Raw genomic sequence first — 12,929 nt, forward strand, 5'->3', positions numbered from 1 at the left:
GCTGCAACAGGCCCCAAGAAGAGCACAGCTTCTTTGTGCCCTTTTGCATTTCCCAGAGCCCTTATTTCAGCCACGTGAATCAGGAGCCCCGTCCTGTCTCTCTCCACCTTCTCCCCGTAGCTGGGCGGGGAAAGAGAGGAGTGGTGCATTCGCACTCAGCACAGTCCGGGCTCTTTCTCAGAGCAACGTGTGGGGGCAGTCACCCTCCAGCTGAGCATTTTGCCTCCAAGCACTGGCTTGTGTTGACACTGAGAACAATGGAAAAAGATTTTTACCATTTCTCAGATGTTGTGGGGGAATCTAAATCCTAAAAAAGGTACAGAAGTAGACACTTTTGTTGCACCTTGTCTTCTGGGGAGCAGGCTGTGAAGTTTTACAGGGTGAAAGGGTACTTCCAAGCTTTTAAAATTCCATTACCCATACAGTACCTGGATAAAGGGTGTGATAAAGGGAAACTGATGTGAAGACAGAGTCTACCTTATCAAAACAAAGAGGTATGCAGATGATTGGGCCAATTGTGCCTGTTTCTGGTTCTGATATCATCTGTGAAGGAGGGTAAACTAGGATGAGATGAATCTGTCTTTCTTCCCTTACACAGGCTGATGGCCAATATGCCATCATCACTCATGGTGGTAAATAGGCAAAAACCCTCACTGGACCAAATGCCACTCATGAAATGCAGGGACCCAGTCGCTGAAAACGTCTCCCTTCACATATAGGAAGCCCCATGTGTCCAGTGTGAGCAGGAATGAGTCCTCTGAAATCTGTCTTAATATCTCCTTCTGTTTTCTCCTTGGACAGGTGCCAATTCCCTGGAGCACCAGATGTCCAACAGCAGCTCCATCACCGAGTTCCTCCTCCTGACATTCGCAGACACGCAGGAGCTGCAGCTCCTGCACTTCGCGCTCTTTCTGGCCATCTACCTGGCTGCCCTCCTGGGCAACGGCCTCATCCTCACCGCCGTAGCCTGTGACCACCGCCTCCACACCCCCATGTACTTCTTCCTCCTCAACCTCGCCCTCCTCGACCTGGGCTGCATCTCCACCACTCTCCCCAAAGCCATGGCCAATTCCCTCTGGGACACCAGGGCCATCTCCTATGCAGGATGTGTTGCACAGGTCTTTATTTTTCTCTTCCTGATGTCAGCAGAGTATTTTCTTCTCACCATTATGTCCTACGACCGCTACGTTGACATCTGCAAGCCTCTGCACTATGCGAGCCTTCTGGGCATCAGAGCTTGTGCCCAGATGGGAGCAGCTGCCTGGGGCAGTGGGGTTCTCTATGCTCTGCTGCACACTACCAATACATTTTCACTGCCCCTCTGCAGAGGCAATGTTGTGGAGCAGTTCTTCTGTGAAATCCCCCAGATCCTCAAGCTCTCCTGCTCAAATTCCTACGTCAGGGAAGTTGCACTCGTCATATTGAGTGGTTTTCTGTTTTTGGGGTGTTTTGTTTTCATTGTGCTCTCCTATGTGCAGATTTTCAGGGCTGTGCTGAGGATCCCCTCTCAGCAGGGACGGCACAAAGCCTTTTCCACGTGTCTCCCTCACCTGGCCGTGGTCTCCCTGTTTATTAGCACAGGAAGTTTTTCCTACCTGAAGCCCCTCTCCCTGTCCTCCCCATCCTTGAATATAGTGGTGGCAGTTTTGTACTCGGTGATGCCTCCAGCAGTGAACCCCCTCATCTACAGCATGAGGAACCAGGAGCTGAAGGATGCCCTGAGGAAAGTGATTTCGTGGACATTTTTCAGAAGTGATAAAATTTTCCTCTCTCTCCACAAATGACTCACAGTCTGTCCCATGACAGACCTGTTTGATTTTAGTTGCTGTTACTGTTTTTTTATGCATATAATATATATTATTTATTAATATACACGAGTACATTTTTTTCTGTTGTTTTTGTTATACGTGGTTACCATGTTCCTTCACAACTGTTCGGATTCCTTCCACTTCTGCTGGGGCATCAACCTTCTTTCTTTCTCCTGGAGCCCACATAAAGTATGTATCTGGGTGTGAGATGACCCTCTCGTAGCCTCTGTGTGATATCTCTGTATCTGAGGCAAAGGAGGTGTCTGCTGTCTCTGTGGAGGCAGTGGGGATGCAGCAGGCACAGGCAAGGGAGGCTACAGGGGGATTCATGTTGTCTTCAGGCATATCTGAACATACCTAGTGCCTTTGGAAATGCTCCATAATCCTTCCAAGCACCTTGCATATCTAAAGACCCCTGGGGAAGGAGTTTTGGCAGCACTCGTTCCCATCCATCTGGGTTTTCTTCCCACCCTGACCAGCATGGCCAGAACAGAGTCAACCAGGAGCACTCAAAAAGATCAGAGGAGGGATGGGGACTGATGTGGTGATCTGGGTTTTAAATTGCCTTGGAGAGGCAAGCATGACCCAGGAGCCATATCAGTCTGCTGCTGTTCCTCAGTCCCTGTCCCTAGCACATGTCCTTGAGACGATGTCCCCACCCTGAGTGCTTGCCAGTACCCCAAACATAACCCTTGGGTGAGGCTGGAGGCGCTGGGGTGAATCTGGAGGGCCATGGTCCAGTTGTGACCACGGGCAGAACAAGCCCTCTTCTGGATCCTCTGCAGGGCTGGCAGCCTCTGTGAGGCCCACGAGAGGAGGGAGCAGACAGAGGAGGTCCTGGGGCCCTGCAGACCATCCTCATGCCCAAGGGGCTCTCAAGCAGCATACCTCAAGGCAGAGATCGTAGAATCACAGAATCATCGAACAGCTTGGGTTGGAAGAGACCTTAAAGACCACCTAGTTCCAACCCTCCTGCCACGGGCAGGGATGCCGCCAACTAGATCAGGTTGCCCAGAGCCTCGTCCAACCTGGCCTTCAACACCTCCAGGGATAGGGCATCCACAACTTCTCTGGGCAACCTGTTCCAGTGCCTCACCACCCTCTGAGTGAAGCATTTCCTCCTAATCTCTAATCTAAATCTCCCCTCTTTTCCTTGAAAAACAATCTCCCTTGTCCTGTCATTATCCTTTGCTTATGCAGCCCAGGATGCAGTTGGCCTTCTGCATTGCAAGCACACACTGCTGGCTCATGTCGAGCTTTTCATCCGCTAGAACTCCCAAGTCTTTCTCTGCAGGGCTGCTCTCAATTAGTTCTTCACCCAGTCTGTCCTCATGCCTGGGATTGCCCTGACCCAGGTACAGCACCTTGCACTTAGTCTTGTTGAACCTCATTAGGTTCACATGGGCCCACTTGTCACAGTATCACAGTATCACAGTATCACAGTATCACAGATTTCTAGGTTGGAAGAGACCTCAAGATCATCGAGTCCAACCTCCGACCTAACACTAAGTACTCCACTAAACCATATCGCTAAGCTCTACATCTAAACATCTTTTAAAGACCTCCAGGTATGGTGACTCCACCACCTCCCTGGGCAGCCCGTTCCAATGCTTAATAACCCTTTCGGTAAAGAAGTACTTCCTAACATCCAACCTAAAACTCCCCTGTCGCAACTTTCGCCCATTCCCCCTCGTCCTGTCACCAGGCACGTAGGAGAACAGACCAACCCCCACCTCTCTACAGCCTCCTTTAAGGTACCTATAGAGAGCGATAAGGTCGCCCCTGAGCCTCCTCTTCTCCAGGCTGAACAAGCCCAGCTCCCTCAGCCGCTCCTCGTAAGACTTGTTCTCCAGACCCCTCACCAGCTTGGTCGCCCTTCTCTGGACTCGCTCGAGCACGTCCATATCCTTCCTGTAGCGAGGGGCCCAAAATTGAACACAGTACTCAAGGTGCGGCCTCACCAGAGCCAAGTACAGGGGCACAATCACTTCCCTAGACCTGCTGGCCACACTGCTTCTTATGCAAGCCAGGATGCTGTTGGCCTTCTTGGCCACCTGGGCACACTGCTGGCTCATATTCAGCCGACTATCAACCAATACTCCCAGGTCCTTCTCGGCCAGGCAGCTTTCCAGCCACTCATCTCCCAGCCTGTAGCTCTGCTTGGGGTTGTTGCGCCCCAGGTGCAGGACCCGGCACTTGACCTTGTTGAACTTCATGCAGTTGACCTCAGCCCATCGCTCCAGCCTATCCAGATCCTCCTGCAGAGCCTTCCTGCCCTCGAGCAGATCGACACACGCACTTAGCTTGGTGTCATCTGCAAACTTACTGAGGGTGTGCTGGACGCCCTCATCCAGATCATCGATAAAGATATTAAAGAGGACCGGCCCCAGTACCGAGCCATGGGGGACGCCACTAGTAACCGGCCTCCAACCAGATTTGACTCCATTCACCACAACTCTCTGGGCCCGGCCATCCAGCCAGTTTCTAACCCAGCGAAGCGTACGCCAGTCCAAGCCCCGAGCAGCCAGTTTCTTGAGGAGAATGTTGTGGGGAACGGTGTCAAAAGCCTTACTGAGGTCAAGGTAAACCACATCCACAGCCTTTCCCTCATCCACCAAGCGCGTCACTTTGTCATAGAAGGAGATCAGGTTCGTCAAGCAGGACCTGCCTTTCATAAACCCATGCTGACTGGGCCTGATCGCCTGCTTGCCCTGCAAGTGCCGCGTGATGACCCTCAAGATAATCTGCTCCATGAGCTTTCCTGGCACTGAGGTCAAACTGACAGGCCTATAGTTCCCCGGGTCTGCCCTGCGGCCCTTCTTATAGATGGGCGTCACATTGGCTAGCCGCCAGTCAACCGGGACCTCCCCCGATATCCAGGACTGCCGATAAATGATGGAAAGCGGCTCGGCCAGCTCCTCCGCCAGTTCTTTCAGTACCCTCGGGTGCATCCCATCCGGCCCCATCGACTTGCGCACATCCAAGCTCCGTAGCAGGTCGCCAACCATTTCCTCATGGATAGCGAAGGCCACATCCTGCTCCCCATCCCCTTCCACCAGCTCAAGGCACTGGGTATCCAGAGAACAACCGGTATTGCCGCTAAAGACTGAGGCAAAGGCGGCATTAAGCACCTCAGCTTTTTCCTCATCCTTAGTAACTAGGTTTCCCCTCGCATCCAGTAAAGGATGGAGATTCTCCTTAGTCCTCCGTTTCGCGTTGATATATTTGTAAAAGGATTTTTTGTTGTCTTTAACGGCAGTAATGTCTAGCTTGACTCCATTGTCTAGCTTGTCCAGGTCCCTTGGATGGCATCCCTTCCTTCTGGTGTATCGCTGCACCACTCAGCTTAGTGTCATCTGCACACTTGCTGAGGGTGCACTCGATCCCACTGTCTGTGTTGTTGATATTGATATTAAACAGCACCAGACCCAAGACAGACCCTTGAGGAACACCACTCGCCACTGGCCTCCACCTGGACATGGAGCCAACAATTCTGGGCACAGCCTTCAAGCCAATTCATTATTGACCGAATGCTCCACCCTTCAAATCCACCGCTCTCCAGCTTGGAGATCAGGATGTCATGTGGGACTCTGTCAAAGGCTTTGTAGAAGTCCAGGTAGGTGCCATCTTTTCCTTGTCAGCTGATGCAATCACTCCATTAGAGAAGGCCACCAGATTGGTCAGACATGATTTGCTGTGCTTCTTGTAGCAGGAAAAAAGGAGAAACTGCCCAAGAAAGCTACCACCAGCCCCAGCCCCTCATGCCAGTAGTTCCCAGCACCAGCCTTCCAGCACGGTTTGTGGAGGGCCAACTGCTGAAATGTGAGCACCTCCATCCTCCTGCTGGGCTCAGGGCCTGTACCGGGGGAACGGCCAGCCCAGCCTGGTCCCTCTCCGGGCCCAGAGCCCAGCCAGCCCCAGGGCAGGGCTGTCTGCGAACCCCTGTGTGGGACATGCTGGGGCTGGGACAAGGCTGGGTGAAGGGGGGAGGCTGCTAAAGCAGAAGGGCAGTGGGGGCTGGGGCAGTGAGGGCTGGCAGGGGGCTGTGCTGGAGGAATATTTCCTTACCCCCTGCACGCGTGCTGCCCCATGTGGTGACTGCAGAGATGTCCCAGGGGGCTGCAGGTGGGACAGTGGGGCTTGGTTGTCCTGCAGAGGGGAATGCACATAAAGGCATAATAGTACAGGAAGCTTCCACAGTGCCAGGACCCCCAATTTACCCCAAAACTCAATGCCCAGGTTTGGTGCGTTAACCTTGGCTGTCTCCCAGGTGCCCACCATGCTGCTTTCTCAACACCCCTCCTCAGCAGGATACAGGGAGAAAATACAAATAAATAACTCATGGGCTGAGGTAAGGACCAAGAAATGGCTCACAACTACTGTTGCAGACAGGACACACTTGGGGAAGATTAACGTCATTTATTGCCAGCACATAACAGTGTAGAGCAGTGCCAAGTAAAGACAACTAGAAACAACTTTACCACCACTCCACTTCTTCTACCTCCTCCCAGCAAGAGGTGCAGGGTGATAAGGAATGGGGGCTTCAGTCCATGGTGCTTCGTCTCCGCTGCTCCTTCCAGGTTACTCTCTTCCCTTCTCCAGTGTGGGGTCACTCCCATGGGATGCCATTCCCAAACTGATCCTACATGACCTCCCCACAGACAGCAGCTCTTCAAGAAGAGCTTCAGTATGGATCTGTACCAAGCTGGGGAAAGTCCTTCAGGAATGGACTGCTCCTTTCCATGGGCTGCAGCTCCCACCAGAAATGTGGCCTCCTTCAGGCCACATCCACTTGCTCCACCAGGGGCTCCTCCACGCATCTGCAGGGCTGCTTCTCTCACATTTTCTCACTCTTCTGCCAGCTGTTGCTGCACAAAGATTTTTTTTTTATACTTTCTAAAAAATATTATCAAAGATGCACAACTAGTGTCACTCGTTGGCTCAGCTTTGACCTGCAGCCAGCGGATCCCTTTTTGAGAGGGAGCTACTAGCTCTGATCTGAACTGGGGCAGCTCCTTTAGTCTCAATAAGCCACCTCCAGCAATTATTCCACATCTGGGGCAGCTCCTGGTCCCTTCTCACAGAGGCCACCCATGCAGCCCAATACACATGTTAGGGAAGAAAAGTATGTTGCAGAACTCCTAAAGAGGGTCCTTCAAAAAGGAAAATGCCCTTGCAGGATAGGCTGATTTGAAGTAGTAGAAATAGTTAGTAGTAGAAATAGTAGTAGTAGAATAGTTCTTGTGCTGTAGGTGCAGCAGGCAATAGGTCTTGGATTGGGCCTCAGAAGAGTCAAGCAGATCTAATCTGGTTCATCCCTGAGCTAAGACAAACACTGTGAGCAGAGCGAAGGACACCGAGTGGTGCCCTACCATGAAGGAGGATGCAGAGCACAGCTGTAAGAGGCGTCTTTCTTGTGCCATGACTGACGCAGGTTCGTCTGAAGTGAGAACCCCAGCCCAGGACCCATGGAGTGAAGGTCCCTGGGCACAACTGCAGAAAGACTTTGCAAGACCTCTGCCAGTGACAGCTTGAAACACCAAATGCATCTTGGCAGTAGTAGGTCCTTTTGGCACAGGGGCAGATGTCCTCCCTGGCAACACCACCACGGAGGCCACCACTGCAAAGCTGCTGCGTGACACCGACTGCGTGACACCCCGGGGTCCAGAGAGGGGAGAGGGGAAGGGGAGAGGCAGGCTGTGGGGAGGGGGCTGGAGTGAGGTCACTGCCACTGCAGCAGCCTGACTGGCCCTCAGAAGGGCTGGCCGGCAGGCACTGTGACATCATCCCGCGCATCAGAGAGCCCCTGGGCAGAAAGGACGTCACTGCAGAGGGGAGGGCGAGGGGCTGGCAGAGCCCCATCGAGGGGCTGGCTGTGGGTCCCCTCTGCTACAGCCACCTGACGGCACGGGGCAGGCAGGAGGGCAGGCAGGGCTCGTGGCCGCCTTGCTCAGGACGAGCCCCACTGCCCCACACATGCTCCCACAGCCGTGCTGCCAAGGCACCGCACATGGCAGTGCACATTCAGGGCAGGGTCAAGCTCCCCCTGTTACAATCCCAATGGCACCCTCAGGGTCCCTTCCCGCCATGGCCCTCCTGCCTTTGCAGCCTCTTCCAGCCCATGGCCCCTGCCCTGACCCAGCCACATCCCATGGGGGCCTCTGCAGACAGCCCTGCTCCAGGTCTGCAGGGCTCTGGGCCAGGACAGAGGCCAGCACAGCTGGCCAGTCCCCCAGCACAGACCCGGAGCATGGCTCTCCCAACTCCTTGCCCTCTGCCCACCTCCTTGCCCTCATCCCAGTGCAGTGGCAGCAGCCCCAGGGCAGTGCCCACCACAGGCTGCTGCAGGGCTCTGGGCACTGCCACCACAGCCCCAGCCCCTCTGACGGGCACAGCGGCTCCCAGGGGCACAGAGGGCTCAGCCCCACAGATGGGACAACCATGGCACAAGCGTACAGAGGTCAGTGTCCCCTGCTGTGTCCCCTGCTCTCTTCTGCAGCACATCCTCAGAGGCCCGCAGCCCCTCTGGGCCATCCCTGGGGGTCCTCAGGCAGCTCCTGCTGCCCCAGGGCCAGGGCAGCCTGCCCCGAGCTGCTGCAGCCAGAAAGGGGTTTGCTATTCCCATTACTTCCTGATCAGCTGAGAGTGGGTCTCAGACGAAGAAGTTGTTGTAGCTTCATTTATTTTGTTTAAATACACAAAGAGTCTGGCTCCTCATTTATGCAAAGCCTCAGGGTCACACAAGATATCCATCAGGCTGGATGCGGCTCTGGGCAGCCTGCTTTAGTGGCTGGCAACCCTGCCCAGAGCAGAGAGGTTGAAACTACGTGATCTTGAAGGTCCTTTTCAACCCTGGCCATTCTATGATTCTATGATATCTTGGTACTTGAGTACAACAGGATGAAGAACAGCATTGCTTTGTGGAAAACATTATCACATGGGGAAAAAGAAAACCAAACAAATCCCTCCAGAAGTTAAGACAGGCTTGCCATGTCATTACATAAACTGTAATTCATCTGAAGAAGAAAAGAAGCAGTTTCTAGCTGCGGAAAGGCACAATCAGTTTCCTCAACACATCCTTACAAACATCCATGACATCACTTTCCTAATGGCATTCTTGAGCTCCTGGTTCCTCATGCTGTAGATGAGGGGGTTCACTGCTGGGGGCATCACCGAGTACAGGAAAGCCATCACAAGGTCCAGGGATGGAGAGGAGTGGAGGGGGGCTTCAGGTAGGCACACATGCCAGTGCTGAGAAAGAGAAAGACCACGGCCAGGTGAGGGAGGCACGTGGAGAAGGCTTTGTACCACCCCTGCTCAGAGGGCATCCTAAGCACAGCCCTGAAAATCCGCACATAGGAGAAAAGAATGAAAGCAAAACACCCCAAAAACACAAAACCACTAAAAGTGAGAAGCCCAGTTTCCCTGAGGTAGGAGTCTGAGCAGGAGAGCTTGAGGATGAAGGGGATTTCACAGAAGAACTGGTCCACAGCATTGCCTTGGCAGAGGGGCAGGGAAAATGTATTGGCAGTGTGCAGCAGAGCATAGAGAACCCCACTGCCCCAGGCAGCTGCTGCCATCTGGGCACAAGCTCTGCTGCCCAGGAGGGTCCCGTAGTGCAGGGGTTTGCAGATGGCAATGTAGCGGTCGTAGGACATGATGGTGAGAACATAAAACTCTGCTGCTATCAAGAAGACAACCAGAAAGAGCTGTGCAACACATCCTGCATAGGAGATGGCCCTGGTGTCCCAGAGGGAATTGACCATGGCTTTGGGGAGAGTGGTGGAGATGGATCCCAGGTCGAGGAGGGCGAGGTTGAGGAGGAAGAAGTACATGGGGGCGTGGAGGCGGTGGTCGCAGGCTATGGCGGTGAGGATGAGGCCGTTGCCCAGGAGGGCAGCCAGGTAGATGGCCAAGAAGAGCATGAAGTGCAGGAGCTGCAGCTCCCGTGTGTCTGCGAATGGCAGGAGGAGGAACTCGGTGATGGAGCTGCTGTTGGACATCTGATCCTCCTGGGAATGGGGATCTGCTGCTCTGAATAGGGTGGCCCGTCCAAGGAGGAAAGAGAATTAAAATGTTAGGGTAGACCTCTGTGAGGAAAACCTAGCCTATTTTATTACATTTTTTTTTTTATGTTTTTTAATCTATAAAAAACTGCCTCTTCACTTGTGGGAGGACTGGTCCTCTGCTTGATGTCAAAGTGGTGCTGCCTGAGGGTGCTACTGCGGGCAAGAGACTCTGCAGGAGACAGTGCTGACCTATAGCAAGAAGTAAATGGAACATGGGGTGGTCTCAGATGAACTGTGTTTGACGTAACAAGGAGTTTTGGAGTACACTTTCTCAAAATTCACCCAACTGCAGAGCAGGGCTTTGTGCACAATGCTTTGGTTTGTTACTTTATATTTGTCCCCCTACACCTGAGGAGTGCATTTAAGGCACAAATCCTTGGCACATTTACTGCCCACCTAGTGAAACCTTGGGGTCCTGGGAGGCAAAGGGACTGTCCCTCAGGGCAGAGTGAGGACAACTGGTGTGTCCATCACTCCTGGTCTCAGCTGCCCTGTGCGGGCACCTCTGGAGGATGGTCACACTCAGGTGTTCCCCTGAAAAGAACCTGGATGCTGCTGAGAGCAGAGGAATCCAGGTTCAAAGTGCAGATCTCCAAGCCCCTCACCCATCTCATCGTACCTGAGGAGGATCTCAGCTCTCTGCTCTTCTCCAGGGACAGGGAGGGATCATAACAGCTGCCCACATACAGCCATCCACCAGCATTTCTATGGCCTTAGGACTGAAGTTTCTTCTCCATGGGGATGCTAGATAACACAGGGCTGCTAGGGAAGAGCTGTGCCCTTGTGCAAGGCAGCCTGCAGCCCAGCAAAAGCCCCAGTGACATTAGGGCTGGAATTCTATGGTGTGAGAAAAAAGAGAGTAGGGAGTGGCTCCAGGGGAGACATCTGCAGTACAGGGATGGCAGGGAAGTGCTCAAATCTCCCCTGCCACTGAGTTTCTGGGAGCAGCTCCGTCTCACTCCCTGCTTGTGGCTCTGCTGCCTGCAGCTGTCCCTGCCTGCAGCTGGGTCTCTGTCCCCACGCCTCCTGCCTGCAGGTCACAGCCCCCATCCCACCCGCTGGGTGCTCAGCTCTGCCCTGCAGACACCTCCTGGCAGCAGGGCTCTGCCCAGGGGCAGCTCGCTGGGGGCACGTCCTAGAGACCAGGTCACACAGACCCTGCTGGCACTGCACATCTGGTGGTGGAGCTTTTTATGGGCAGAGGGGCAGGCAAGGGACGTGGTACAGGGCTTCTAATGCTTGTTGTGAAGGCTTAGGAGAGTCTGACTTCTCTTGGAAATAAGGGCATCTATTGCTATTACCGCTGAGCCAAAGAAGACAAAATGGAAAGCTCAGCAGGCTCAGGAAAGCTGGGACTGAAGCTGAAATCCCGTCTGATCCCTTCTCTTGCAATGTCCCCTTGAATACATCAAGGTTGTGCTGTGGATCTGTGAGCAGGCTGCCCCAGGCAGCAGCCTCCCGCCAGCAGCAGGACCCTGCCCTGCCGGGGGGGCTCCTTCCACCCGCAGCTTCTCCCCGCAGCGCCCTGGGCAGCTCCCCGGGCAGGCTGAGTGCTGAGCCTGGCAGGCGGCAGAGGCCCTGCCCCGGCACACAGCCCCTGGGGCACAGCAGGGACCCTGCTCTGCACCACAGCCCTGGGCACCCCTGCCTGCACCCGCGGCTTCTCCTTCCTCCAGGAGCTGCGGCTGCATTGCCCTCCAGCCAGAGACTTACCGGGGTCAGGGCTGGCAAGTGTTCTCCCCCAGCGAGCTCTGTGCATCCTGCCACTTCTGCCTGCCTTTACCCACTCTGTCTCTGCAGGCAGTGCCCCCAGCCCTGCTGCGCTGGGCACAGGAGCTGCTCCTGGGCAGAGCTGGCTCTCTGCAGCGCTGCCCGCTTGCCAGGAGCTCCCCTTGGGCCCAGGAGCCCGGCCCAGCTCAGCAGCACAGGCCCAGCCCAAGGCCTCCCTTGCTCTGCCCCCCACCAGGCTCCCTGCCCATGGCCCTGGGGCTGCAGGGGAACCTGCTGGGAAACAGCCTGAAGGGATCCCTGGGCTTCCCTCCCTCCCCTGGGCACACACACTTCTTGACAGCAGGCTCATTTCTCCTTGCAGAGAGCCAAGTAAGTGTAACAATCACATCTTCTTGTCCCACTATCAGTTTGGGCATCCAGACAAAGTCAGGGAATCTTCTTCTTTATCCCCTGTTCAGGGAAGGGATTCAGCAGAGTCAGTTGAGACATCTCATGATGGATTTCAGAACTGGGACCAAAAGGGAGCTCAGCTCACACCCATGCCTGCCCCAGACCCACAGGACCTGGGATTCCTCTGCCCTCCCTTTAATGTACACCACATGGGCACCTGAAGGTGAGCTCCTTGATAACAATCACATCTTCTTTTCCCAGTATCAGTTTGGACATGAAGTCATGGTCAGGGACTGATCTCCTTCATCCCCACTTGAGGAAGGAATTCAGCAGAGTCAGTCGAGGCATCTCATGCTGCTTGTTATTCCTGGGGTTGGAAGGGGTCTCAGCTCCCTCCCATGCCTGCCACAGACCCGCAGGACCTGGGATTCCTCTGGCCTCAGTTCAGGTGTCCACAACATAGGCACCTTAATGTGAATTACTGAGCCACAATAGCTCCTTAGTGGAGATGGAGGACAGGCAGGAGCTGTTCAGATGCAAACATCTGGTGAAATTTGAGGTTGATCCCCTGGGAGTGTGGTGGAGGCATTCCTTTGGGTAACTGAAATGGCAGCAGATGCCACATGTAGGACAACTGAACCTGTCCCTACTCCTTTTGTGCAGGGCAGCCTGCAGAGGCTGTCAGCAGAGCAAAAGGAGTCGTGTGTCACAGGGAGAGCTAAACCTCTTCTGTTCTCTTCTACATGACCCTTGGCTGTAATGGCTGTTGTTTCACGGACATCTCCACAGGGCCTCAGCTCTCACCAGCAAGGTCTCCCTGTCCTTTGTGCCTTGAGTCAGGACTCTGCAGGGGTACAACAGGTAGGTGGGGACAAAATCAGTGGTTACTTTGCAAACTACACCCTTAACAGTTCATGGGACCTTAGGGCGT

General features: G+C 54.2%; 3 protein-coding genes across 3 annotated transcripts in view; 2 read left to right on the top strand and 1 right to left on the bottom strand.

Annotated features, from left to right (window-relative positions):
• LOC136787245 (ceramide synthase-like) overlaps window positions 1–12,929 on the top strand; it is a 573,680-nt gene that overhangs the window by 349,336 nt on the left and 211,415 nt on the right. The window lies entirely within an intron of this gene.
• Window positions 825–1,846, top strand: LOC136787328 (olfactory receptor 14C36-like). The gene has a single exon (XM_066984488.1). The coding sequence runs from the start codon at window positions 825–827 to the stop codon at window positions 1,782–1,784; it is 960 nt and encodes a 319-aa protein (XP_066840589.1). The 3' UTR covers window positions 1,785–1,846.
• LOC136787085 (olfactory receptor 14C36-like) lies at window positions 8,999–9,811 on the bottom strand. Its single transcript, XM_066984211.1, has one exon. The coding sequence runs from the start codon at window positions 9,809–9,811 to the stop codon at window positions 8,999–9,001; it is 813 nt and encodes a 270-aa protein (XP_066840312.1).

The sequence above is a fragment of the Anser cygnoides genome, chromosome 28 (assembly GCF_040182565.1).
Source record: "Anser cygnoides isolate HZ-2024a breed goose chromosome 28, Taihu_goose_T2T_genome, whole genome shotgun sequence".
Classification (NCBI taxonomy): domain Eukaryota; kingdom Metazoa; phylum Chordata; class Aves; order Anseriformes; family Anatidae; genus Anser; species Anser cygnoides.

What these genes read in the sequence shown, in the direction of transcription:
- LOC136787085 (XM_066984211.1), bottom strand. Translation starts at nt 9,811, where the DNA reads ATGTCCAACAGCAGCTCCATCACCGAGTTCCTCCTCCTGCCATTCGCA.
- LOC136787328 (XM_066984488.1), top strand. Translation starts at nt 825, where the DNA reads ATGTCCAACAGCAGCTCCATCACCGAGTTCCTCCTCCTGACATTCGCA.